At 44.1% G+C, this 26,682-nt stretch overlaps 2 protein-coding genes across 2 annotated transcripts in view; one reads left to right on the top strand and one right to left on the bottom strand.

Moving 5' to 3' along the window:
* LOC135508847 (RNA-binding Raly-like protein) overlaps positions 1–9,736 on the bottom strand; it is a 43,760-nt gene extending 34,024 nt beyond the window's left edge. The window contains exons 1-2 of the mRNA XM_064929053.1: positions 9,507–9,736; positions 4,909–4,984 (exon numbers count right to left, since the gene is read on the bottom strand). Of these exons, the coding sequence (XP_064785125.1) occupies positions 4,909–4,976 (68 nt within the window). The 5' untranslated portion in view covers positions 4,977–4,984; positions 9,507–9,736. The remainder of the gene's footprint in view (positions 1–4,908; positions 4,985–9,506) is intronic.
* Positions 9,737–19,841: 10,105 nt separating this feature from the next.
* LOC135508741 (fibulin-7-like) lies at positions 19,842–25,704 on the top strand. The gene is made up of 7 exons (XM_064928970.1): positions 19,842–20,103; positions 21,195–21,357; positions 21,568–21,738; positions 21,991–22,212; positions 23,641–23,778; positions 24,069–24,204; positions 24,642–25,704. The coding sequence occupies exons 1-7, from the start codon at positions 20,032–20,034 to the stop codon at positions 25,000–25,002; spliced, it is 1,263 nt and encodes a 420-aa protein (XP_064785042.1). The 5' UTR covers positions 19,842–20,031; the 3' UTR covers positions 25,003–25,704.
* Positions 25,705–26,682: the final 978 nt, after the last annotated feature.

Genomic DNA, 26,682 nt, shown 5'->3' with positions numbered 1-26,682 from the left:
ACAATCCACAGACAGCAGATAGCTTCTTTGGTACCAAATCAGCACTCTTATGGAGTTTACGTCACTGTTCTCCCCGAGCTCAGACAAACACAACACATGACTATTGGGTAGAGTGCTGTATAGTGTACAACTCAGATAACTGACAGTGTCTTTTCTTCCCCATCCACTAAACCCTAAGAGAGAGAAAGTACTCACAAGTCATTATAGAAATAATGATCAGTATTCAACATTTGCAGCAATACACATGTAGGATAATAATTTGAGTCAGTTTCTACAGCAGGAAAGTAATCCTGCAGCAACAGGAAATGTGAATGACTATGTTTTTCGTAAGGAAAAATCAAGTCAATTTCAAAGTGGATTTTCAAAGTGGAAATTACAAACCTCAGGAGCCTTTTGAAACCTAAAATACACTACACGTTTTAACAGGGTGATTAAATTAAGATCCTACATCTGTAGAACTCCACTCTGTATGTGGATAGGTCCTACTGCTCTCCATTCATCCGGCCTCATGAGGAGTTCCTATGAAATATGTATCAGCTTCCTGGGTTCTGATGCTTGCCTTTTGAGTGTTTATGGGGGAAATTATGGGAAGAAGTCTGGCACTATGTGACTGTGAATGGAGGAGCATTGTGGAGGAAACGAGAGCCAAGGCAAAGGAGGGGAATTGGAATTGTGTTTTTAATGCACTCACTAGAATGCAGGGAGGAAGACTATAAAGAGGAATGGGTTAGTACTCTTGTGCTCCAGTCTAGTGACCCTCCTGAGAGTGGGTTGGGTGTTATGGAGGATCTAACTGGGATGAGACTGATGTTCTCTGAGGCATGGAGATTCTATGCCCTCTTCGAGGCAAGCAACACTGAACCATGCATGAGAGCACCAGCTGTTCCAGACAAATGTGTGATCATGCTCTCCATAGCTGATGTTAGTAAGACCTTTAAACAGGTCAAAATTCACAAGGCTGCAGGGCCAGACTGCTTACCAGGACGCATACACGCGTACATTTTCAAACTCTCCCTGACAGAGTCTGTAATGCTTACATATTTCAAGCAGAACACCATAGTCCCTGTTCCCAAGACCGCCAAGGTAACCTACCTAAATAACTACCGCCTAGTAGTACTCACGTCGGTAGACATGAAATTATTTGAAAGGCGGGTGATGGCTCACATCAACACCATCATCCCAAAAGCCCTAGACCCACAACAACTTGCATACCACCCCAACAGATCCACAGATGATGCAATCTCGATTGCACTGCACACTGCCCTTTCCCACCTGGACAAAAGGAACACGTGAGAATGCTGTTCGTTGACTACAGCTACAGCTCAGTTCATTGACTACGACTACAGCTCAACACCATAGTTCCCTCAAAGCTCATCACTAAGCTAAGGACCCTGGGACTAAACACCTCCTCTGCAACTGGATCCTGGACTGCCCCCAGGTGGTAAGGGTATGCAACAACACATCTGACACGCTGATCCTCAACACTTTTAGTCCCCTCGGGTGTGTGTGCTTAGCCCCTTTCTGTACCCCCTGTCCACCCACAACTGCATGGCCATGCACGACTCCACCACCATCATTAAGTTTGCCGACGACACAACTGTGGTAGGCTTGATCACCGACAACGAAGAGACAGCCTTTTTTGGAGGAGGTCTGAGACATGGCAGTGTGGTGCCAGGACAACAATCTCTCCCTTAATGTGAGCAAGACAAAAGAGCTGATAGTGGACTACAGCGAAATAAATGCAGAGCACATCCCCTTTCACATCTATGGGGCTAAAGTGGAGTGGGTTGAGAGCTTCAAGTTCCTTGATGTCCACATCATTAACAAACTATATGGTCCAAACACACCAAGACAGTCATGAAGAGGCCACGACAACACCTATTTCCCCTCAGGAGATTTAAAAGATTTGGCATTAGTTCTCAGATCCTCAAAAAGTTCTACAGCTGCACAATGGAGAACATCCTGACTGGTTGCATCACTGCTTGGTATGGCAATTGCTCGACATCCGACTGCAAGACACTACAGAGGGTAGTGCGTACGGCCCAGGCCTTTACTGGGGCCAGCTTCCTGCCATCCAGAACCTCTATACCAGGCGGTGTCAGAGGAAGGCCCTATAAATTGTCAAAGACTCCAGCCACCCTAGTCATAGACTGTTCTCTCTGCTAGCACATGGCAAGCAGTACCGCAGTGCCAAGTCTAGGTCCAAAAGGCTCCTTAACAGCTTCTACCCCAAAGCCATACGACTGCTAAGCAGTTAATCAAATGGCTACCAGGACTATTTGCAGTGACACCCTTTTTTATGCTGCTGGTACTTGCTGTCTATTGTCTGTGCATAGTCATTTCACCCCTACCTACTTTTTTCCCTTATTTTTATTTAAAAATTTTACACCTTTTTCTCCCTATGTGGCAGGAGTTACAGTCTTGTCCCATTGCTGCAACTCCCATTCGGACTCAGGATGCAGGGATGGGACAAGGACATCCCGGCCGGTCAAACCCTCCCCTAATACCCTGACTACTCCGCTCACGTCGCATGCGTTGCCAAATAATTTCAGAAATCCATATTATTCAATTATTGCACCCACACTGCTCGCGCACGTCAACAAGCGTCTGTGTTGCAAGGGCCAAAATAGAAGTCAGTTCTATTTGCGAATCAGATCGAGCTGCAAGTCCTGCCTCTCATCTCCTCATTAGTTTATATCAGCAGGTACCCACATGCCATCTCCTCATTGGGTAATACCCATGTGGGTGACTGAAAGACGAGCGAGGTCGTTGGCGGTAATGCACCTAATTTATGAAAGTTGCCAATCGCAATATAAAGTCCAGAGAAGAAAAATGGAAGGAGGAGAGATGACTAGAAACGATTCGGTTGACCGTTTTATGTATGGATTGATTGTCGGAGTAGAGGACCTTGTGCATTTCAGGTAAAATAACAACTCAATGTTTATATGCCAGGACAAATTAGCGAGCAACATCAAGCTAGCTAAATAGGACAAATTAGCTAGCAAGTGCAAGCTAGCTAGCTAAATTGACATAAATGTTTAATGCTTTTCGACCTGTCCCCAAATGAAAGTAATTGGTTCAGAGTTTGTTTTGGTATTTTAACCTGCGTTTCGTGATCGCATTTGGTGTGGGGGGGACAAAATAAATTTAGACACGATGGTGCACGCGCGCAGCCAGTTTGGGTCCCGTGTAAACCAGACAACGCTAGGCCAATTGTGAGCCTCCTCATGGGTCTCCCGGTCGCTGCAGGCTGCAACACAGCCCGGGATCAACCCCGGGTCTGTAGTGATGCCTCTAGCACTGTGATGCAGTGCCTTAGACCGCTGCGCCACTCGGGAGGCCGTAATACCTACTTAAAAAATAAAACAAATTCTGCATTGTTGGTTAAGGGCTTGTAAGCATTTCCTGGTAACTTCTAAATCTGTTCTATTAGGTGCATGAGATTTGATTTGATGTCCACTATCTCCATATACAATAACGGGCTATGGGGAATATTCAGGTCACTGACATGACCATGAGAACTGTCTCCCATTACCATCTTATTTGCAATCAATATGTATTGAGGGACTGCAGAGAAGCTATGAGTGTCTGTGGGTGTACTGTACTGCATCGCCCAGCAGCTGGATGGGTGTTGATGCCTCCCCCAACCTGCTCTTCTCTGCCTGTTGTCTCTCCTCTCTAATGATAACAAAGTGTCCCATTAGAAGAACCAATAATGTAAATGTGGAGCCATTGCACCAAAAAATACAGTTACACTGTAGCATGGCTGTTTTAAATTGGCCTCTTTGAAGGCTGACAAAAAAAATCCCAAAAGAATGTGACGGATTAGAATTCCGTCGTAAGAGTAGAGGCTTCCATCATGGGGATGGAACTAGGTCTGCACAGCTCGCACACCATAACAGTTTCAAAGTTTCATCACATGAACAAAAACACCCTAATCCTGTCTGTCTGCATGCAGTGATAATACATTTGATGTGTGTTGGTTTTTTCAAGCAGCCACAGCAGCATCAACAGTAGCAGCAGGTCTCAGGGATAGATTGATAGAGGCCACCCCAGTGACCCAATGAGAGTTAACCCCACAAAGAAATAGGACTGGGATGTGACTATGGGCACAGACTGACTGGATATTGGGCTGCTGGTGGGCTGACATCCATGCTGTCTGTCCATTAATCAGACCATCAGACCAGTGATGAAGTTCTGATGTCTGCTGATCCTCTGTAATCTGTCTAGGGAAGCATGGCTGCAGGATCTGGGGGGTGTTGGCTAGCTGTGTTTATATACAAACTTTGGGATTGTCACTTTAAAACATGTCGTTAGACCGAGTATAAACCAGGCTTAAGGCTTGGGATAAGCTATGGGCTGGGCTGGGATACCTTGTACAGAATCAGTCTGACAAAGGCATTCCTCTGCAGCAGCTGCTCCAGTTCCAGAGCTTCCAGACTATGGAGCTACATTCAGCAAGGCCAAACATGTAGTGAAGTAACAGTGAATACTACGACAACACCCTGGTAACTATACTGTTTTAACAACAAACTGCTACAGATGTAGGATCTTAATTTGAGCCAGTTTGCTGCAGAAGGAAAATAATCCTGCATCGACAGAAAATGTGAATTACTGTGTGGATTATAATTCATGGACATTTTTGTAGGGGTTGGTACATTTTTCGTAAGGGAAAGTAAAGTCTGAAATGTCAAGAATTACAGACTTCAGAAGCCTTTTTAAACCACAAATACACTACCAGTTTTACATCTCCTGTAGTTATCCTGCAAATGTCCATTCATTATAATACAATTCACATTTTCTGTTACTGCATGATTGTTTTCTTTCTGTAGAAAAGTGACTCAAATTAACTTCCTATATCTGTAGTTGTGAGGTCCATGACCTTAATGAGGATGAATCTGGACTCACCCGAAGGCCTCACTGCTGGCTCTCTTGGTTCCTGCCTTTGGGCGACTTGGCCTCAGTTCCCCAGTCATGGTCCTATCTGAAACACAACACAACGACGGCTATAAAGTCATATCCATTTAGAGGTTCAGTAATGTCAGGTGTAAGGACAGGTGTGTCCTTGTAAAGCAACCCCCCTGGGGAAATTGGAATGGAGTTGGACAGGTGAGCAGAATATCCTGCCAGATAGTGTCTGACCTTTTACAACCCCAGGCACTCACATGCACGCACACAGACACATAAATACTGGTGTGCGCACACACACGCGCACGTACACACAGACACACACACTCACACACATACACTCTCCCAGAAGGAAATATTAACGAGAGGACTCTGAGCCTAATTGCCCTCTGCCAGAGTCAAATTAATTACCTCCCACAGTCATGTTGCTTCACTCCTTCCAACATGTACCTGTCTGTCAATGCAGAGATCCCTGACCAGAACTGACCCATTCTCTCTCTCTCTCTCTCTCTCTCTCTCTCTCTCTCTCTCTCTCTCTCTCTCTCTCTCTCTCCCTGTCTCTGTCTCTCTCTCTCTCTCTCTCTCTCTCTCTCTCTCTCTCTCTCTCTCTCTCTCTCTCTCAATTCAATTCAAGGGCTTTATTGGCATGGGAAACATGTGTTAACATTGCCAAAGCAAGTGAGGTAGATAATATATGAAGTGAATATATAAAGTGAAATAAACAATAAAAATTAACAGTAAACATCACACATACAGAAGTTTCAAAACTCTCTCTCTCTCCCCATTCATCCTTTTTCTCTCTCTCTCTACTTTCTCCTCCTGATCTCATTTGAGCCATGCTGTGTGTTGGAAAAGGTTCCACACTTCACACAATCTTGAATGAAAAAAGCTCTACGGCACATGTCCACTCAGATGTTGTCAAAGTAGCCGTCCAAGATCCAACGTGGGAGCAAGAGAGAGGGCTTACTGTCATTTGTCTTTTCTCTCAAGAGACTGCTCTCTTCCACCCTTTTCTTTTCTTCTAAATCAAATACATTTTTGGGGGGGGTCACATACACATATTTAGCAGATGTTATTGGCCACATACACATATTTAGAATATGTTACTGGCCACATACACATATTTAGAATATGTTATTGTGGGTGAAGCGAAATGCTTGTGTTCCTAGATCCAACAGTGCAGAAATATCTAACAATTCACAACAATATACACAAATCTAAAAGTAAAATAATGGAATTAAGAAATATAGAAATATTAGGACGAGCAATCTCGGAGTGGCATTGACTAAAATACAGTAGAATATAATACAGTATATACGTATGGGATGAGTAAAGCAGTACGGAAACATTATTCAAGTGACTAGTGTTCCATTATTAAAGTGGGGCGGCAGGTGTGGTTAGAGCGAAAGGTTGCAAGATCAAATCACCGAGCTGACAAGGTAAAAATCTGTCATTCTGCCCCTAAACAAGGCAGTTCACCAACTGTTCCTAGGCTGTCATTGAAAATAAAAATTTGTTCTTAACTGACTTGCCTAGTTAAAAACATTTTTTAAAGTGACTAGTAATTTCATGTCTATGTATATAGGACAGCAGCCTCTAAAGTGCAGGGGTGAGTAACTGGGTGGTAGCTGGCTAGTGATGGCCATTTAACAGTCTGATGGCCTTGAGATAGAAGCTGTTTTTCAATCTCTCTGTACCAGCTTTGATGCACCTGTACTGACCTCGTCTTCTGGATGATAGCAGGGTAACAGGCCATGGCTCGGGTGGTAGATGTCCTTGATGATCTTTTTGGCCTTCCTGTGACATCGGGTGCTGTAGGTGCCCTGGAGGGCAAGCAGTGTGTCCCCGGTGACGCGTTGTGCAGACCGCACCACCCTCTGGAGAGCCCTGTGGTTGCAGGCGGTGCAGTAGCTGTACCAGGCGGTGATACAGCCCGACAGGATGCTCTCAATTGTGCATCTGTAAAAGTTTCAGAGGGTCTTAGGGGCCAAGCCGAATTTCTTCAGCCTCCTGAGGTTGAAGAGGCGCTGTTGCGCCTTCTTCACCACACTGTCTGTGTGGGTGGACCATTTCAGATCGTCAGTGATGTGTACGCCGAGGAGCTTGAAGCTTTCCACCTTCTCCACTGTGGTCCCGTCGATGTGGATAGGGGCGTGCTCTCTCTGCTGTATTCCTGAAGTCCACGATCAGCTCCTTTGTTTTGTTGACGTTGAGTGAGAGGTCATTTTCCTGGCACCACTCCGCCAGGTCTCGTCAATGTTGGTAATCAGGGCTACTACTGTTGTGTCGTCTGCAAACTTGATGATTGATTTGGAGGCGTGTGTGGCCACACAGTAATGGGTGAACAGGGTGTACAGGAGGGAGCTGAGTAGCACCTTGTGGGGCCCCTGTGTTGAGGATCAGTGAAGTGGAGATGTTGTTTCCTACATTCACCACCTGGGGGCGGCCCGTCAGGAAGTCCAGGACCCAGTTGCACAAGGCGGGGTTCAAACCCAGGGCCCCGACCTTGATGATGAGCTTGGAGGGTACTATGGTGTTGAAGGCTGCTGCTCCTCTCTACTGCTGGTCTTACTATCTGCCCTGACAGATGCCCTGACAGATGTCCGCTTATTTCAATGATGCTATGTTTATCTTAGAAGGTTAACTGTCATACAGCAACGTCTCTGTTGCATGTATTTAAAAGGTCTGTCAACCCTATAGAGCTGCATACTCCCTCAACTTCACCCAGGGGCCTGACTGACAGGCCCTCTCTCTACCTCCTCTCTCCTCACTCTCTCTACTGTACCTGTCCATCCAGCATCACTTGTCTTAGTCCACACAAAGGGCGCAATTCAATCAAACACACATTGCAATTAATAGCTATAATTTCATAGTTTGACAATACAGAACTTGGATTTGACTCCTCTCAACCCTTTCTGCGTAGGACTCAACTTGACACTTGGACCTTACGACTTAAAACTTACTCGAAACTCAAGTAAGCGTGACTTGGTGACTTGGTGATCTCATCTCTGAATAACAGGTGAGTTACTCTACACAATATGGGCCTACACACTTTGAGAACCAGGGAAAAGCACTGCACAAACAAAATCCAATGCCGTTGTCATCATCTTCATGTTTGACACCAACGAAGTCGCATCGGTGGCAATACTGTATGTTTCTGTCAAAGCCCCAGCCAGCCAGCAGCACACGACACAATGTTGAACGTACATCAGACTCCGGCAGCAGCAACAGCCCGCCCTGACAGAAGTGACACCCCATGGCAGCATTGTTTATGAAAGAAGGGGCACACTGCTGTTTGTAGTGCATTACCCTTTTAGTGCTGGGTTTATGAGCACCATCACCTGCCGTCTGTTAGCTGCCTGGCTGGCAGCTATTAATCGGCCAACAGTGGAGATTCATATCGCTGTCAGGTCACGGAAACACTCACAGCTTGCTTATGGGTAATTTTGCGTGAATGATCAGGGCTATTCATTTTTGTATTGCTTTGTATTGTTAGAGAAACACGTACAGCGCAGTGAAAGAGAAAGTGTAAGAGAAAGAGTGAGAGTGGTAAGAGAATATATTTTATGCACTGTGGTTAGTGATTGTATGGGGACATTCATTTTCAGCAGTTGGAAGGAAATAACGTCAGGTGTATGACCCTAGCGAGGCAAACGGATAAATAGTAGACTGTGTGTTTATTATAATGTAATGAAACTATAATAGTGGACCGCATCATGTGATCATGCGGAAATCTGTGGAACTATTGGAAATCAATTGTATGTTGCAAGTGTAACAGAGTGCATTCTCTTCTGCCCCAAGCAGGGAGATTGGATCGAACTAGCAACCTTCTGCACAACATCTAACATGCTGCGGTTTCACATCCACTACACAAGGGTCACACAACAACCATACAGTCTATGACACACACACACACACACACACACACACACACACACACACACACACACACACACACACACACACACACACACACACACACACACACACACACACACACACACACACACACACACCACTTTCTGTCTTTTCCAGTGTGTGAGTGACAGAGGCTTTAGTTGCTCTGGCCCAAGCTGCAAAATCTGATTGATTCCTGCCTTTCTGGCAGATACTGATCTACATAGCCTCTTCAATCACCTCAGCTCACCACACACACGCAAGCTACCTTTAGATCACATCAACCCATATCATCAACATCCTCACATGCTCCTGTTGCTACTGCCTGAGGCTTCCCTTCTATTGCACAGATAATCGATCATCCTTGAACAAATTTGGTCAGGTATATGCACACAGAATATGTTCCAGTCGTGCTCATCAAAAGGATAATACTTCTCACCTTAAATTCAGGCACAATAAACATACAGTGTTCACATTCGATATGCGCTTACGCATCATCAATGCGCTTTCTTACTACCACACAATGAAGGAAGGAAGGAAGGAAGGAAGGAAGGAAGGAAGGAAGGAAGGAAGGAAGGAAGGAAGGAAGGAAGGAAGGAAGGAAGGAAGGAAGGAAGGAAGGAAGGAGAGTGAGAGAAGGTTCCTGTATAAAAAATGTACAGAGAGAGAGAGACAAAAAAGGCAGGCTGCCCTATACTCACGTCTTAGGCTGTGGTATTCACTCTTGAACAGGGTACCAGACTGAGGGAGACAGACGTAGAGAGAGAGAGAGAGAGAGAGAGAGAGAGAGAGAGAGAGAGAGAGAGAGAGAGAGAGAACAAAGAAAGAGGGAGAGAGAGAGAGAGAGAGAGAGTGAGAGAGAGAGAGAGAGGGGGGGGGCAATGCCTTCAAACAAACAGAATCAGCAGAGACTCCTATTCTAATCTCTCCTTCCCAGTGTCTCTCTGCAACCCTAACAGAGCGGAAAGGAGAGGAGACTGCTCACTCTGGAATCAATGACCGCGCTCTAAGAACTGTACCAGCGGGATGTACCATGTCACTCCACAGCGGTGAGCTCGGGTTGGTGGGCTGACCCACTCTGTAACAGGCATGGGGGTGCTGTGTGGACTGGAGTGAATGCTACAGCTGTGTGGATGCTCCTACTGTATGTCACAGCCACACAGAGCTCTCAGAAATTGTCACTGTTTATTGAAGTAGCAAAGGTACAGAAGGACTGGAGGAATGCAGGATGTACTGAGGTAGAAGTGGAGACAGGCAGAGGCACAGAGAGAGAGAGAGAGAGAGAGAGAGAGAGAGAGAGAGAGAGAGAGAGAGAGAGAGAGAGAGAGAGAGAGAGAGAGAGAGGACAGATCCCCGAGCAGAGACAAGCATCACAGAGGGAGGCTGTGGGAAAAATCTAATTTCCTGGTTCAGAGGCAGACACAAAGCCGAAAGTACTAGAGTTCAAGCACCACCTCACTCACTGCATTAAATGTACTGTAATATGAAACAAGAGAAGACGTGTTGGCTACTGTGCTGCATGAGAAATAGTGGCTGGGGCAGCATTTAAGAAAGCAACTGATTATAATCTCTATTGCCGTCTCCATCTCCTGATAAAGCAAAGTGAGAGCTCTCCATTGAGCATTCTTCAGACAATCATCTACTGAGAGGGCAGAACTAAACAGCAGCTGCTTGCTAGATTGGGCCTAAAAAGGTGCCTCATCATCAACCTGTGAAAGACAAGTGCAGGACAGACAGGAGATTGTATTTGTTTGGATAGGAACAGCACAGTCTCAACTTTTCACTCGCAGATTGTCCCTGTTCCTTTTTCTTTCTATCTCTCGCTCTTTCTCTCTCTCTATTTCTCTCTCTCACCGACTGCTACCCCCCCACTTCTCTCTCTCTTTATCTCCATCTCTCTAAGCGGTGTCAGCAATACTCACTTGCTACTAAAACAGCCGTTGTTTCATCATTCACGCAGCGGGGGGTCAGAGGGAGTCACGCATGAGCGACATAAAAGCTCCATCACGTCAGAGATCCTCACGCCCTCCCTCTCCTCACCACTGTCAGTCACACATACAAACGCGCACACACACACACACACACACACACACACACACACACACACACACACACACACACACACACACACACACACACACACACACACACACACACACACACACACACACACACACACAGATGTAGGATCTTAATTTGATCCCTCTTGTTGCAGGAAATACAAACTTTAGTGTATTCAAGGTTTAAAAAGGCTTCTAAAGTTCGTAATTTCCACTTTAAAACGTCAGACTTGATTTGCCCTAACAAAAACCTTTATCAACCACTACAAAAAAAATGGGTTGATTATAAACCACAAAGTAATTCACATTTCCTGCTGTAGCAAACCGTCTCAAAATAACATCCTACATTTGTACACATACACACACACCAAAGCCGACTCTAGGGCTGGCAAAGTCGGGCATAAAATTTGTGCCCGCCAGTTTTGTTTCCCCAGAAACATAACAAATAGGATATCAATTACAATCCCGGTTTTGCAATGTAGCGTTTCGGGCCTGCCAGTAGTGCAGACCAGGACAGAGGCTATGCCGGGTGTGCACTCATGATCTGAAGAGGGGGGAGGGAGGGGGGATGTAATAATGTACTATTTAGTAGTTCAAATCCCTAAATGCCTTTTAATTGGGCAGAATGTCATAAGTCACCGCCTTCATTGCCTTGTTCAGGAAGCTCATCGGATCCCAGCCAGGGCGGGTTCAAATGTACTTTTTTTTCTCACAGAGAGGGAAAAGCTGTTCACTTTTCCAGACAGCTAATAATAGGCTAGATAGTAGCTACTAGCTTCATTAAGTTTTGGTCACCACGAGATGAATAATTATAGCAAGCTAATCAGCATGGATATCTGAAAATGGTTGTGCACAGCCAAGCGCAAAAAAATGGAGGACCACCAAGTCGAGTGCAATATCGAGCCCACCGAGCGGCCTGCTGGCCTGACCACAGAGGTTGAGGAGCCTAGCAGCAAATGTAATACCCGCCCATCCCCACGCTGCCTGCTGACCAACAAGATCGAGAAAAGCCAGGGCCTAGCACCAACAACAGCACTAGGATAACATCCAGTGACAATTTTAGCATGTAAATCTTGTTGGGGCAAGAAAATAAATAAGTGGAATGCATGCCTGCAAAGCCACTACACAACACAACAATAAACAATACATTAATTTCACTATAACAGTGACAAACGGTGCCAACAAACTGTGAGGGCCTACATAAAGCTGTACCAACAGCAGAATCCCAACAGCAGTCCCAACACCTTACCACTGCTACACCTGGCTATCAGCGGAGCCTTGTCTGGCAGCGAAACAGTTCATTCAGCCTCATTTACTGCATTTAAAAAAAACATAGCTGATATGGCTGACTTGCTTAAACAATTGTGGTTTCTAATGTCAATTGAGATGTATAAACTACGGCGCAAGGGGATGAGAAGCGGATAAGAGGCAATCGGTAGTTTTGGTTAAGACATTAATGAGCGAACTAGGAGGGACGTAACGTTAGTCAATATAACTATTTGTTTAGCACTTTTGAAATGTACAGCGACAGAAATCAGAACATGGGCCGTTCTTACCGTGTTCTTCCTGTACACAAGTCAGAACCGTAGGATAAATAAAGGGAGCATATACTGTAAGCAGACAATGAAAGCGCTTACAATATTCAATGATTACATTTCTCTAAAACAGGTTATAGGCTACAGTAGAACAGTCAGAACAGTAGGCAAAATTTAGAGGGGTACCAGCAACAGTGTGTGAAAACCTTGTGAAGACTTACAGAAAACATTTGACCTCTGTCATTGCCAACAAAGGGTATATAAGAAAGTATTGAGATAAACTTTTGTTATTGACCAAATACTTATTTTCCACCATAATTTGCAAATAAATTCATTAAAAATCCTACAATGTGATTTTCTGGATTAGTTTTCTTCTCATTTTGTCTGTCATAGTTGAAGTGTACCTATGATGAAAATTACAGGCCTCTCACATCTTTTTAAGTGGGAGAACTTGCACAATTGGTGGCTGACTAAATACTTTTTTGCCCCACTGTACATATCTCCCTGGCATAATACATCACTTATGAAGCATCATACAATACATTTTTGGACTCACATTGTTCATGCTATGCTCACTTGAACAGGAAGGTGGCGCGGCAGTCCTCCAAGTTAACAGTTGTTTTGAGTGCATCATTGACAGCCTGGCCAATGTTGAATGTTTATCATTTTAAACTTGGAAAAGAGCCCCTTAATCCCAGATTTGGGACCACACAGCCACACAGACCACACGCAGTCGTTGAATTTGTGATTTTCAAGTTGTTGTGTAATGTTTATGTCCAATGGCCGATGAACACAGATACATTTTATCTGTAATTTTTCTTCATTATGTCTCTTCATATGACAAGGATTAAAAAGGATTTGCAAGTAGATTGTCGACTTGATTATATGATGATGACTGATAAAAAAGATTGTGAAAGTAATTTGCTGACATGATCAATCCAATCAATAGCTACCTTACATATAACGTGATTTGACATAATTTTATCTGTGGCCAATGACTATGAGCCTTCTTGGATGGGCACTTCTATGGCAGCAGCCGAAAGGCTAAACTTTTCAAGGTCTCCTCTTATACTTGGCAGTGACGTAAAGTCCCCATGAGTGACAGAACACTGAGCCAATCACGGCGCAACGCTCCTTATTTTCTGCGGGCTTGCCCAACCACCACAGAAAGCCCTGAGCAAGGCTGTAACAACTGCATTTTGGAGCTGCTTTATTCAAGAAAACAAAAAAGAGGCCATGTTTGTATGCGGCTTTATTAACTCAATGATATATTATTTTTACAATGTTTGTAAACTGACATGTGATACGTATTGAGGCCAAAATAACATGAAAAACACATTATGACATGCTAAAAATGTGGGGCTCAAAACAAGTGTGTGTTGTTCTCGGAATGGGCATTTAATCTTATTCACGGCAGATTCAAGTTAGCAACTGCCATGTAGGAGATTGCACATCAGCTATGACTGTAGAATATGCACTTAGTTTGACTTAGTTTGCTTTTCTGAAACTCTCCCATACTTAAAACATTGAGCACCTGGCGCTCATTGTGTATTGTCAAAAATTTGTCAGAATTATAGCCAATAGTTGTAATGATTGAAGTTTAACCTCTTGATGCACCCATCCAGTTAGAGGGATCATTTTCGTCAACCTCCGCTGAATTGCAGAGCGCCAAATTCAAATTAAAATACTAAAAATATTTAATTCTCATGAAATCACAAGTGCAATATAGCAAAACACAGTTTAGCTTGTTGTTAATCCACCTGGCGTGTCAGATTTAAAAAAAAAAGCTTTTCGGCAAAAGCAAGCCAAGTGTTTATGTAAGTACATCTCTCTCAGCAGACAAAACATTACAAGCAGCTAGCATCCAAGTAGATTGGTCACGAAAGTCAGAAAAGCAATAAAATGAATCACTTACCTTTGATGATCTTCGGATGTTTGCACTCACTAGACTCCCAGTTACACAATAAATGTTCCTTTTGTTCCATAAAGATTATTTTTATATCCAAAATACCTCCATTTGTTTGGCGGGTTATGTTCAGAAACCTTCCCTTTGATGATCTTCAGATGTTTGCACTCACTAGACTCCCAGTTTCACAATAAATGTTCCTTTTGTTCCATAAAAATTATTTTTATATCCAAAATACCTCCATTTGTTTGGCGCGTTATGTTCAGAAATCCACAGGCTCGAATGGTCACGACCGGGCAGACGAAAATTCCAAATAGTATCCGTAAAGTTCGTAGAAACACGCCAAACATATTTTAGAGTCAATCCTCAGGTTGTTTTTACAATATTTAATCGATAATATTTAAACCGGACTGTAGCTTCTTCAATAGGAAAGAGAGAGAAAATGTCTGCTCCAAGCTGTTGCGCATGCAAAACGCTGCTGGCACCCAGCCATCCAATGACGCGATGTGATCTTTCTCGCTCATTTGTCAAAATAAAAGCCTGAAACTATGTCTAAAGACTGTTCACAACATGTGGAAGCCATAGGAAAAGGCAATGGAACAGAGAGCTTTCAGGAAAAACAGCACTCCCGGGTTGGATTTTCCTCAGGTTTTCACCTGAATATCAGTTCTGTTATACTCACAGACAATATTTTGACAGTTTTGGAAACTTTAGAGTGTTTTCTATCCTAATCTGACAATTATATGTATATTCTAAATTCTGGGCCTGAAAAATAGGCAGTTTCATTTGGGTACGTTTTTCATCCAAAATACTGCCCCCTACACTCAACAGGTTAAGCGTTGTCTGTAATAATCTTTGATAAGATAGTGGTGCTCATCCTCTCAAGCTGATATATGCGTGTTGGTAGGCCCAAATGAGGTTTAGGTCGACTGCAGCTACAGCTGGATACAAATGTGGTAGTGGGACACATATCTTTCTTGTGTTATTATATCAAGAAATGGTTTTAGATGTTAATGGCTACATTTCAGATACATTTTTGTATGTTTTAACAACAGCACGACCAATCTACCTTGTGTTATTAGGGCTCTAAAGCAATACTGGCTTAACATTTTAAATGCCCCTTCAGGCATTTCATCCTGGAGCCGGGCCTGACACACACACACACGCACGCACGCACGCACGCACGCACGCACGCACGCACGCACACACACACACACACACACACACACACACACACACACACACACACACACACACACACACACACACACACACACACACACACACACACACACACACACACACACACACACACACACACACACACACACACACACACACAGTTCCTGCAGACCACACTACACATATTCATCACTCACTCTCCATGGCAGACAAGTAGCATAGTCATTTAAGGTCCAATGCAGCTGTTTTTATCTCAATATTAAATCATTTCTGGGTAAAAGTTTAGTACCTTACTGTGATTGTTTTCAATTAAAATGGTCAAAAAGAAAACAAATTTCTAAAGCAAGAATTTAAATAAGACTGTCTGGAGTGGTCTGAGAGGTGAGGAGAAAACTGAAAACAAACTGTTATTGGCAGAGAGGTTTGGAACTCTCTTTCTTATTGGTCTATTAACTGATGTCACCAAGCAGGCCAAAACTCCATCCCACCAAAACTGGTGACATTTCAGTCGCTCTTTTCAACCAGCTCATACACTAAAAGGATATGATCATCATTTTTACAATTTAACAGTATTATTCCAACCTCATAGTGTGAAAATACTGTATATACAGTACCAGTCAAAAGGTTGGACACACCTACTCATTCAAGGGTTTTTCTTATTTAAAAAAAAAATCATTTTCTACATTATAGAATAATAGTGATGACATCAAAACTATGAAATAACACATATGGAATCATGTAGTAACCAAATAAGTGTTAAATTTGAGATTCTTCAAAGTAGCCACTTTTTGCCTTGATGACAGCTTTGCACATGCTTGGCATTCTCTCAACCAACTTCACCTGGAATGCTTCTCCAACAGTCTTGAAGGAGTTTGCACATATGCTGAGCATATGTGTCCAACTCATCCCAAACCATCTCAACTGATATTTACACCTGAGGAAATGACTTGCTGCACCCTCGACAACTACTGTGATTATTATTATTTGACCATGCTGGTCATTTATGAACATTTGAACATCTTGGCCATGTTCTGTTATAATCTCCACCCAGCACAGCCAGAAGAGGACTGGCCACCCCTCATAGCCTGGTTCCTCTCTAGGTCTCTTCCTAGGTTTTGGCCTTTCTTGGGAGTTTTTTCCGAGCCACCGTGCTTCTACACCTGCATTGCTTGCTGTTTGGGATTTTAGGCTGGGTTTCTGTACAACACTTTGAGATATCAGCTGATGTACTAAGGGCTAGGAGGACAGGAGAAGTACTCCAGATATAACAAACTGACCCCAGCCCCCCGACACATAAACTACTGCAGCATAAATACTGGAGGCTGAGACAGGAGGGGTCAGGAGACACTGTGGCCCCATCCGAGGACACCCCCAGACAGGGCCAAACAGGAAGGATATAACCCCACCCACTTTGCCAAAGCACAGCCCCCACACCACTAGAGGGATATCTTCAACCACCAACTTACCATCGTGAGACAAGGCTGAGTATAGCCCACAAAGATCTCCGCCACGGCACCCAAGGGGGGGGGGGGGGGGTTGCGCCAACCCAAGGGGGGGTCAATTACCTCATGAAGCTGGTTGTTGAGAGAATGCCAAGAGTGTGCAAAGCCTTCATCCAGGCAAAGGGTGGCTACTTTGAAGAATCTCAAATATAAAATACGTTTGTTTAACACTTCTTTGGTTATTCCATGATTCCATGTTCGTTATTTCATAGTTTTGAAGTCTTCACTATTATTCTACAATGTTAGAAAATAGTACAAATAAAGAAAAACCCTGGAATGAGTAGGTGTCCAAACTTTTGACTGGTACAGAATAAAACACAGGAAAACCCCATTTTATTCTGCCCGGGGCCTTTAAAGCATGACAGTCTCTCAATGTAAGTGCATCTAATAGCATAAGAGCGGTGAGGAACGTGTGATTACTCTACTGTTGAATGTAAATGTATTAGAAGTCGTATTGATTTAATTGTAGAGAGCTTCCTTGAAGACTGTACAATGATCTGAGGACATGTATCAGTAACTGCTTCATTCTCATGTGTTTATCCTTAAGAGAACAGTTCAGAAACAGACACCTACACACACACACACACACACATTACACACACACACACACACACAGAGAGAGAGAGAGAGTTCTCAAGTTCTATAAAAGCGGCCATCGCACGACTGCACCCTGTCGAGCTAATGAGAGAGACCATCAGCGAACTCCATTTTAATTAGAAAGTCCATTAAATGATTACATTTTAATTAAATCCGTCCTATCTAATAAGGATATGATGATCTTGGGTGGATTGTGCTCTCTTAGGTTAATTTATTTATCTACGAAGTTTACCCCCGTCAGCAACCCCTTATCATTACTACACTTACAATGAATTCCAATGAGGATATGCTGCTGTAGTATCAACTCAAAAGCATAGCATCTATGGACTACAACTAGGCTGAAAGACAGTTCCATTGAAGGCAAACAAGTGAGTTCAATATAGTCGAGATCACCTTGTTCTTGCTTTGTGTGTGTTTGATGGTTAAAACATTGTCTGTAGCCTGCACAACCATGTTGTATCACTCCAATGATTCACAGTTTCAGAAGGAAAGACAGTCTTCCACCAATCAGCACCTATGAGAAACAACACAAACCTACTTCATTACACAGTAACACACCCACAAATCCACCACCGCACTGTATAGAAAACAACATACAGTACATCCTTATCATGGCTCTTCAATAAAGAGAACCGGCAAACAGCGGTTTGTGGCTGCAGGCAGGCAGACAGGCAGGCAGGCAGCGGTGTTGAGGATCAGTGAACTCCAGGATGGTTCTGTCTACCCCTTTCTAATTAATACAGCCTCCAGACAGAGCTGAGCGGCTCACCACTAATGGCTTGTCAGAGGCAGCAGGCCAGGGAGCCAGTTAACACCAGCAGCCCCACGGTGGGTGATGATAGTCCACTGGGATGGAGAGAGAGGGCTTATTCAGCTCTATGGTCCTGGATGGAACAGTTAGCTAATACACCTGAGCTGCTCTTAATGTATCTAGCTATCTCAGTATTCTCTCAGTCTTGTGCCTATGCAGTGTGTATGTGCGTGTGTGTGCGTGTGAGTGTGCGTATGAAGGCCTGATAAAGGTATTCTGTGCGTAAATTGGTAGTGGATTCCTCCGCTGGCCTGAACTGAAAGTCATTAAGAGACAGCGGTTTTCATAAGAGGATTGTAATTGTCATCCCTTCCTCCAATCGCCACCGGCTGAGTAATTGCATTCTAGTTTACCATACAATGCAGCAACTGAGTTCAATTCCGCAGGAAAATATTGCTTGCGTTAGTCTGACAGTTAATCCCAATGTCATTGTCCCTGTTAGGCTGTTTCCTATCATGTCCTTTCTAAATCCCCCATTTTATGCAAGCTTACAGGTTCTCCATGCCCTGGAGAGAAGCAAATGCACACACACACACACACACACACACACACACACACACACACACACACACACACACGCACGCACGCACGCACGCACGCACGTGCACACACACACACACACACACACACACACACACACACACACACACACACACACAAGTACACGTACGCACACACAGATCCACACACACAAACAGACACACAGGCGCTGGCCCTGCAGACTACACTAAACAGATTAATTCTCCACATCACTCATTTAACTCCCCTTTTCTGTGGCTCTAGAGCAATGGCCTAAGGAATGACAAATGTAATATGGATTCAGATCTGGTGCTGTTGTCTCACTGTAAAATCCAAAATACCATAGGAACTATTCGCAATAAGTCTCTGAATCATATCATGACACTGTCCTTTAATTATAAAATACCAGACTAGTTCTCTGCTACTACTTCAAATCTTCCTAAAGACAGGAGAATTCAGAGCCCTGGATCCACTGGACATGGCACCAAACAACAAGGTGTCACCTTGTGGATATCCAGCACACCGCAACTAAAAACACAGGGCAGACTTTGCGCATGAAAGGTGGAAAGAGTATCTCACTGGAAAGAGTGACCACATGGTGTCACGAGCAGCAGTCCGGCCTAGGTCTACCATACTGTACACATTTAAACCATGTTTTTTTTGTGCACAAGATGATGAAAAGATATATTAGCCCATTGAAACCTACCAATTGAGAAACATTGCCTTATAATTTAGCCTTCTATTTTGGTAGAATAGTATCCGAAATCAAAGCCATGGTTTTACTTCTATGCAGATGTACGACCCACTACTCTGCTAGTGGTGGATTCAGCTCCTCGTCTTGGCTTTAAAATACCCAACTGGGCGGGGAGAAATGTGGCATCTGCTCTCTAAAAAAAGTAGAGGAGAAATGTTTGCTGTGTTTACTGTTCAGATCGCTGTCATGTTTGAATGAGTCTTACTCTTGTAATTGAAAGAGCATTTATTTATATTTGTAGGCTATTATATTTAAACAACTAAAAACTGTAGGCTATATAAAGGTAACTTGTTTTAATTGGTTTATTTTGTTATTGACCAAGAATTCAGGTGAAAGTGTGAAGAGGATTTTTTTCCCCCCATGATGATGAATCAGTTTAGTGTTGTTATGGTGATTTTGGGTTTGCATCATCTCTACATTGCCCATGGCCAGGTGAGTACAACACGTGTTCTAGCCAACAACTATTGCTCTGGTTTTGTTTCTCTTGACTGATTACTTTTTAATGGAATATTGCTTCAATTTTTAAAATTACCACTTTATTTAAATGCTTGCTGCTTTAAAAAACAAACAAAAAAAACGATTAATTGTAATGCAAAGACATGCACAACTATTGCCCTACTGATACTAAATCCATATTGTATTGATGTTGTGACGTTGTATTACCAAAAGGCATCTATGGTGAAGTGAATGGATTCTATTTAGTTGAGCATTTATCCAGCTGCATAAACAAGAAGATGTCCATGGCATTCTGACACCTAGGAGCTGCAAATTGTGCCAATAAAAAAAGACTGACCTCCAGGATCACGTTTGCTCTTTCATATTCTCTTATATCAATGCACAGTGTTGTAATTATAGTCTTAACAGTGTAATTGTGTTTGAAAAAGCTATCTAAGATGAGGCAGAGCCACTAGAACGTGTTCCTTACACATTTGGAGAACTTGGAGACTGTTTGTGTTCGATCTCTCCTGACACACGACATTTTCACACAGGTGGGACTTCAGTAATTGGAGCAAAACATTTCACAAGGAGCTCTGACACTGAAAACCTCACATGTGGACCTAACACCTTTTACTCCTGTTACAGTAAATACTACGTATACATTTTTATTTTGTTTGTGTGAAGTAAGCAGCCACACACTGGTGATACCTCAGTGGGTGTTTCCCATTGAATGGAGCCAAACATGACTGTCTATAGTTTGCACTTGAAATAAAGCACATTTGACATAAAATATCCACTTTCCCCGAGAATGTGCAAGGAAAGCTATTGACATAGTCCTTCGGGTTTTTAGTAATATGTCTCCTACCACTGATCTGTAAGGAATAATGTACTAACCTGGGTAGGTAGGTATCTCTTGTCATGTTGATTTGAATCATTGGAACCCACTACAGTGTTACTCCACAGTAAACTCATTTAATCTTTCATTCACTCACCCAAAGCATTTAGGGCCAATTCCCCCCCACGACTGAAATCTTCAAATTGTGGCTGTCTACTGAATGATCTGAACCTTGCTGTGCCCCCCACAGGACTGCGCGTCGAGGCAGGAGATGCAGAGCTCTCTGCGCCAGGTGGAGAAGTTGCTGTCAGCCCAGGAGGCCTCCTACCAGCAGAGCCTTCGCTCCCTGAGGAAGAGACTGAATGCCCTAATGAACAGCAGTACCGTCAAACTCACCACCAAGGCGCACAACGGTGAGATACAGTGACTGCTTAGCTTGTCATTTGCACATGGACGTTTTTTCTCTTTTATAATATATACTGTATATACTGTATAGTTTTGCACTAGCACTTTGACAGTTACTGGACTTACCATTGCCAATGTCTTGTCTCGTGCTTGTCCGTCTGAAAGTGTCATGATTGTCTTACTGTTTGTACTGTGCGTCTCTCCCTCTCCCTGTCCAGCCACCTGTCCTAAGCCTGAGAGCCTGGCTTACGGCAGGAGACTGGGGAGGGTGTTTGGTGTGGCCCACGAGGTGCACTTTGTGTGTAAGGCAGGTTATGAGCTGCTGGGGCCCCAGACCAGAGTGTGTCTGGCGTCTCTGAAGTGGAGCGGCCAGCAGCCCACATGCAGGGGTGAGTCAGAGCCCACTTCTGTCTGTGTCTCTGCTCCCTCCGTGCCTAGAATGATACCATTGTATTATTCTACTATGATATGGTGCGTAATTTATTACTGTAGGTAATATTCAACACTACTGGAGTACTATCTCTGTGTATGAATGGGGAGCCCCTTGTTTAATACTGTACTGTAACGTGTAGACTTTGTCTCATTGCTCTTATTTGCTCTGCTTAGTTGTGTAATATTTATGGTCCCTTTTTGTTCCCCAGTCTTAAACACTGTGAGCAACATCCCCGCCGCCCTTCCCACGCCGTCCTACTTCTCCTCCTCCCCCTCCCCCTCATCCTCCTCCATCTCCACGTCCTCCCCGTCCTCTGCCCCCTTCTCGGCCTTCGTTCGTCCATCCCGCTGCACCCAGTTCCAGGGCTCCTCCCACTGCATCTGTGATGCAGGCTTCACCATAAGCGGCCGCGACAGCGACATCTGCACAGGTCAGTACGGCCGAACCTTACCTACGGCCAAACCTTACCATGGGCTCCTTTAATTCATGTGTTTCACTTTTAAGAATCAATCGGTTCTTAGAACCAGACAATCTTAGAGCTGTCTGTCATGGGATTTTATATAGGAGTGCAGTTAGTGTACAGTTGTGATTTTGGAAGTGGACCCAATACATCAGAGCTTAAAAAATACGTAGCCTGGAGTTTTTTCTATATATACTGAACAAAAATATAAACACAACATGCAACAATTCCAAAGAGTTTACTGAGTTACAATTCATATAAAGAAATCAGTTAATTGAAATAAATTCATTAGGCCATAATCTATGGATTTCACATGACTGGGAATACAGTTGATTACAGATACCTTAATTAAAAGGTATGGGCTTGGATCCAAAAAACAGTCAGTATCTGGTGTGACCACCATTTGCCTCATGCAGCGCGACACATCTCCTTCACATAGAGTTGACCAGGCTGTTTATTGTGGCCTGTGCAATGTTGTCCCACTCCTCTTTAATGGCGGTGCGAAGTTGCTAGATATTGGCGGGAACTGGAACACGTTGTCGTACACGTCAACCCAGAGCATCCCATGCCCAATGGGTGACATGTCTGGTGAGTATGCAGGTCCATGGGAGAACTGGGACATTTTCAGTTTCCAGGAATTGTGTACAGATCCTTGCGACATTGGGTCGTGCATTATCATGCTGAAACATTAGGTGATGTCGGCGGATGAATGGCACGACAATGGGCCTCAGGATCTTGTTACGGTATCCCTGTCCATTCAAATTGCCATCGATAAAATGCAATTGTGTTTGTTGTCCATAGCATATGCCTGCCCATACCATAACCCCACCGCCACCATGGGGCTCTCTGTTCACAACTTTGACATCAGCAAACCGCTCGCCCACACAACGCCATACACGTGGTCTGTGGTTGTGGGGCCGGTTGGACTACATGCCAAATTCTCTAAAACAACGTTGAAGGTGGCTTTTGGTAGAGAAATTAACATTACATTCTCTGGCAACAGCTCTGGTGGACATTCCTGCAGTCAGCATGCCTATTGCACGCTCCCTCGAAACTTGAAACATCTGTGGCATTATGTTGTGTGACAAAACTGCACAAATTAGTGGCCTTTTATTGTCCCCCAGCACAAGGTGCACCTGTGTAATGATTATGCTGTTTAATCAGCTTTGTGATATGCCACACCTGTCAGGTGGATGGATTATCTTGGCAAAGAAGAAATGCTTTTTAACAGTGACGTAAACTAATTTGTGCACAACATTTGAGAGAAATACATTTTTTTTGTGCGCATGGAACATTTCAGAGATCTTTTATTTCAGCTCATGAAACCAACACTTTACATGCTGTGTTTATATTTTTGTTCACTGTATATCAGTGATATATTGAGGAACTGTGTTTCAGACATGGATGAGTGTCAGCTGTTTCCGCTGGCACAGCCTGGGCGACTGTGTATGCACACCTGTATCAACACCCCTGGCAGCTACCACTGTGTGTGCCCTAGCGGCTACAACCTGGCCAGAGACAACCGCAGCTGCAAAGGTCAGGACCACAGACCAGACCATTCCACCAATAAGCGCTACCACAGTACCCTGGCCTTAGCCAGTGGTTGTTACAGGGAGATTGTATTTTGATACCACCTCTGATATTGAGCTCTACTAGTGTCCATGGCCTTTGTTGCTTCGTAACTGCAATGGGTACTACTGGTAACTCTGCATTGCATGACAATGTCTTTCCAGTAAAACTGAAGCTTTGGAGATGTGACGTGGGCTTAGTGGGGACCAGTCTTGGTTACTTGTGTTTCTTTTCTCCCCCCCTCCACCTCTGGATAGATATTGACGAGTGTGAGAGCAGACTTCACAACTGCACCCTGGACCAGGTGTGTGTGAATACGTACGGGGGGTTCCAGTGTGTGCAAGTGGAGTGTCCTCGCATCACAAACGCCACGTACATCAAGACCTCTCCCATGTGAGTAACAGCTGTAACAAAAACACCACTTCTATCCGATCTGGTGTCACTATGCTTTCTGTTTTAACCAAATCATGTTATGGTTTTTGCACTAAGAGACTGCACTGGTTCGATGGAGGAGATTCCCCTACACTCTCAATCATTTTAAAACAAACATACCATTAAGCTGTTTCTGTGGAGAGAAAAACATTTTCATTTCATTGTCACCACAGTGCAGCTCCACCCATCATTTGGCTCACAACCTCATTCACCCAAATTACCCCTTGCTCTAGACAATTCCTTTTTTATTGCTCATACAAATAACTACTACAATTAAGACAGATATACAATAGAAAAAAAAGAATTATTACAATGGTTTGAGAAGGTGAGTTTGTATGTATTTCTCAGTTATATTTACTGGATGAAACAAGAAGAACCCTCCTCTTCCTCTGTCCCAGGCGGTGTGAGAGGAACCCGTGTGTGGTGGGGGACAAGGCCTGCACCCAGGCTCCCAACTCCGTCTCCTTCCACTTCATGCCCGTGGTCTCCAACATGTCCGCACCAAGGGTGCTCTTCCGGGTGTCTGCGGCCCGTGTGCTGGGTGACACGCTGCGCTTCGGCCTGCTGGGGAGTCGCGGCCTCAGCCACTTTAGCATGCAGCGCTCTGGCAGGCAGACGGGCACCCTGCTCCTGGTGAGCCCTGTGCAGGGCCCAGCTACACTGGAGGCAGAGGTAGAGATGAGCGAGCTGGAGAGACAAGCCCTGCTGGGACGCTACCTCACCAAGGTCACCCTTTTCGTCTCCCCCTACAGTTTCTAGAGTGATGGAAAGGAAGAAGGGAGGAGGAGTGGGTGATGAGAGAGCACTGTCAGGTGTGGAACTGGAGGAGCAAATCGAACCACTGGGAGAGCATTGTGGGTAATGGCGAAGGGGAGGCCTCTGTGTAGATGGGTGTGGGGTTTTGCTGTCCTTTACAGGAAGCCCTGAACCAGCCATACTGTTAATGTGGATGTGTTTTCTCCCTTTGTCTGTCGGTAGAGGGATCATAGTAATGTAAATAGTGGTTTATAAACATTCCTCAGGCTTTAGGCTGCCCTCTTGTTATCACCTTGGAGAATTTGAGGTATTTGTATGAGTAAACCAGAATGGTTCGGTGTGTTTAATTTCAGTGGGGAATACAATGTGTTTCTTTGGGCTATGGAATCTGTAGCTCTAATATCAAAGGCAAACCACCACATCAGCTATAATGCATATACATGAGAAATGTTTTAAGAATTTCAGTATTTTAGTGGTATACGTCTATATTAATTATTTTGTACATGTTCGGTTTTGTGTAAGGTATTTGTGATTGCAGGTCCTCTTCAATCTATATGTACTGTACCTTTCTTCATTTCTCACTTGTTACCATTTTGATTTATCGGATATTTCCTGAATAGTTCATAGAATAAAAATGGATCCATTTACCAATAGAGCATGTAATGCTTCACTGTGCATGTAATCAAACATCATATTGTATGCCAGGGCTACATGGATGACACTTGTCCCACTCACAAGGGTATTGGGGCGGTCTTGGCCAGCTGATCGATGAGCGTTCAATTAAAACGTTCCACCATCCCATCACATTGCAGATGATAACCAGGACCAGCCCCTTTCTTAACTCCCAGCAACTAGCAAATGTCTCCATCCACCATCCAAAGAACACTCAAACTATCTAAAAAAAGTCCTATACGGTGCACCTGATCCTTACAGTGTAAACTACCTATCCATCCAGCCATGTATGCAGAGGAAGGCAGAGTGGGGAGGTTTTGAACTAGGCTGGAAAAAATGTAACACTCCAGTGTCAGACAGCAAACACAGGATCGGTCCCAGTCTCTGGCCTCCACACGGTCATCTATCCATCCATCTGACCATGACTGGAAGCAGCTGGAAATAACTCCTACATGCGTGTACACACACACACACACACACACACACACACACATATCCAGAATGTCACAGGTCAGTACTTCAGATGGTCACGAGGCTAGTATACATGGGGAATGGGACATCATTTATGTCTGTGTACTCTGCATAAAGCCCTTCTTTGTAGAAATGATTTTATTGGGAGCTGTATTATCCAACTCGGACTACTGGAACAGGTTGAGGTTGGACACATGAAGGGTTAACCACATGCAAGCAGACGAGTAGAGCACAAAGCAAAGAAGCGTGTTCCCTACAGACATGTAATTCCCTAATCATATTTAAACATTTGAGCAATTCAGCAGACGCTCTTATTCGAAGCAGCAATGTTTTGGTTACTGGCCCAATAATCCTAACCACTAGTCTACCTAGCCGCCTCATGGCCTGAGACCGCCTCTGGCATATGAGTATTCATCCTGAATGTAGTTCGCTACCTTGAATGGCCAAGTCTAGTATAGCCAGGCCCACAGAGCACTGGGTGTGCTTCAGAATTGTTTATCAACCCTGGCTACTCGTAGCCATAGACTAGAGGATTTGTGT

The sequence above is a fragment of the Oncorhynchus masou genome, chromosome 22 (genome assembly GCF_036934945.1).
Source record: "Oncorhynchus masou masou isolate Uvic2021 chromosome 22, UVic_Omas_1.1, whole genome shotgun sequence".
Lineage (NCBI taxonomy): Eukaryota > Metazoa > Chordata > Actinopteri > Salmoniformes > Salmonidae > Oncorhynchus > Oncorhynchus masou.
The sequence above is the reverse complement of the archived record's forward strand: the minus strand, read 5'-3'. Positions and strand labels throughout refer to the sequence as shown.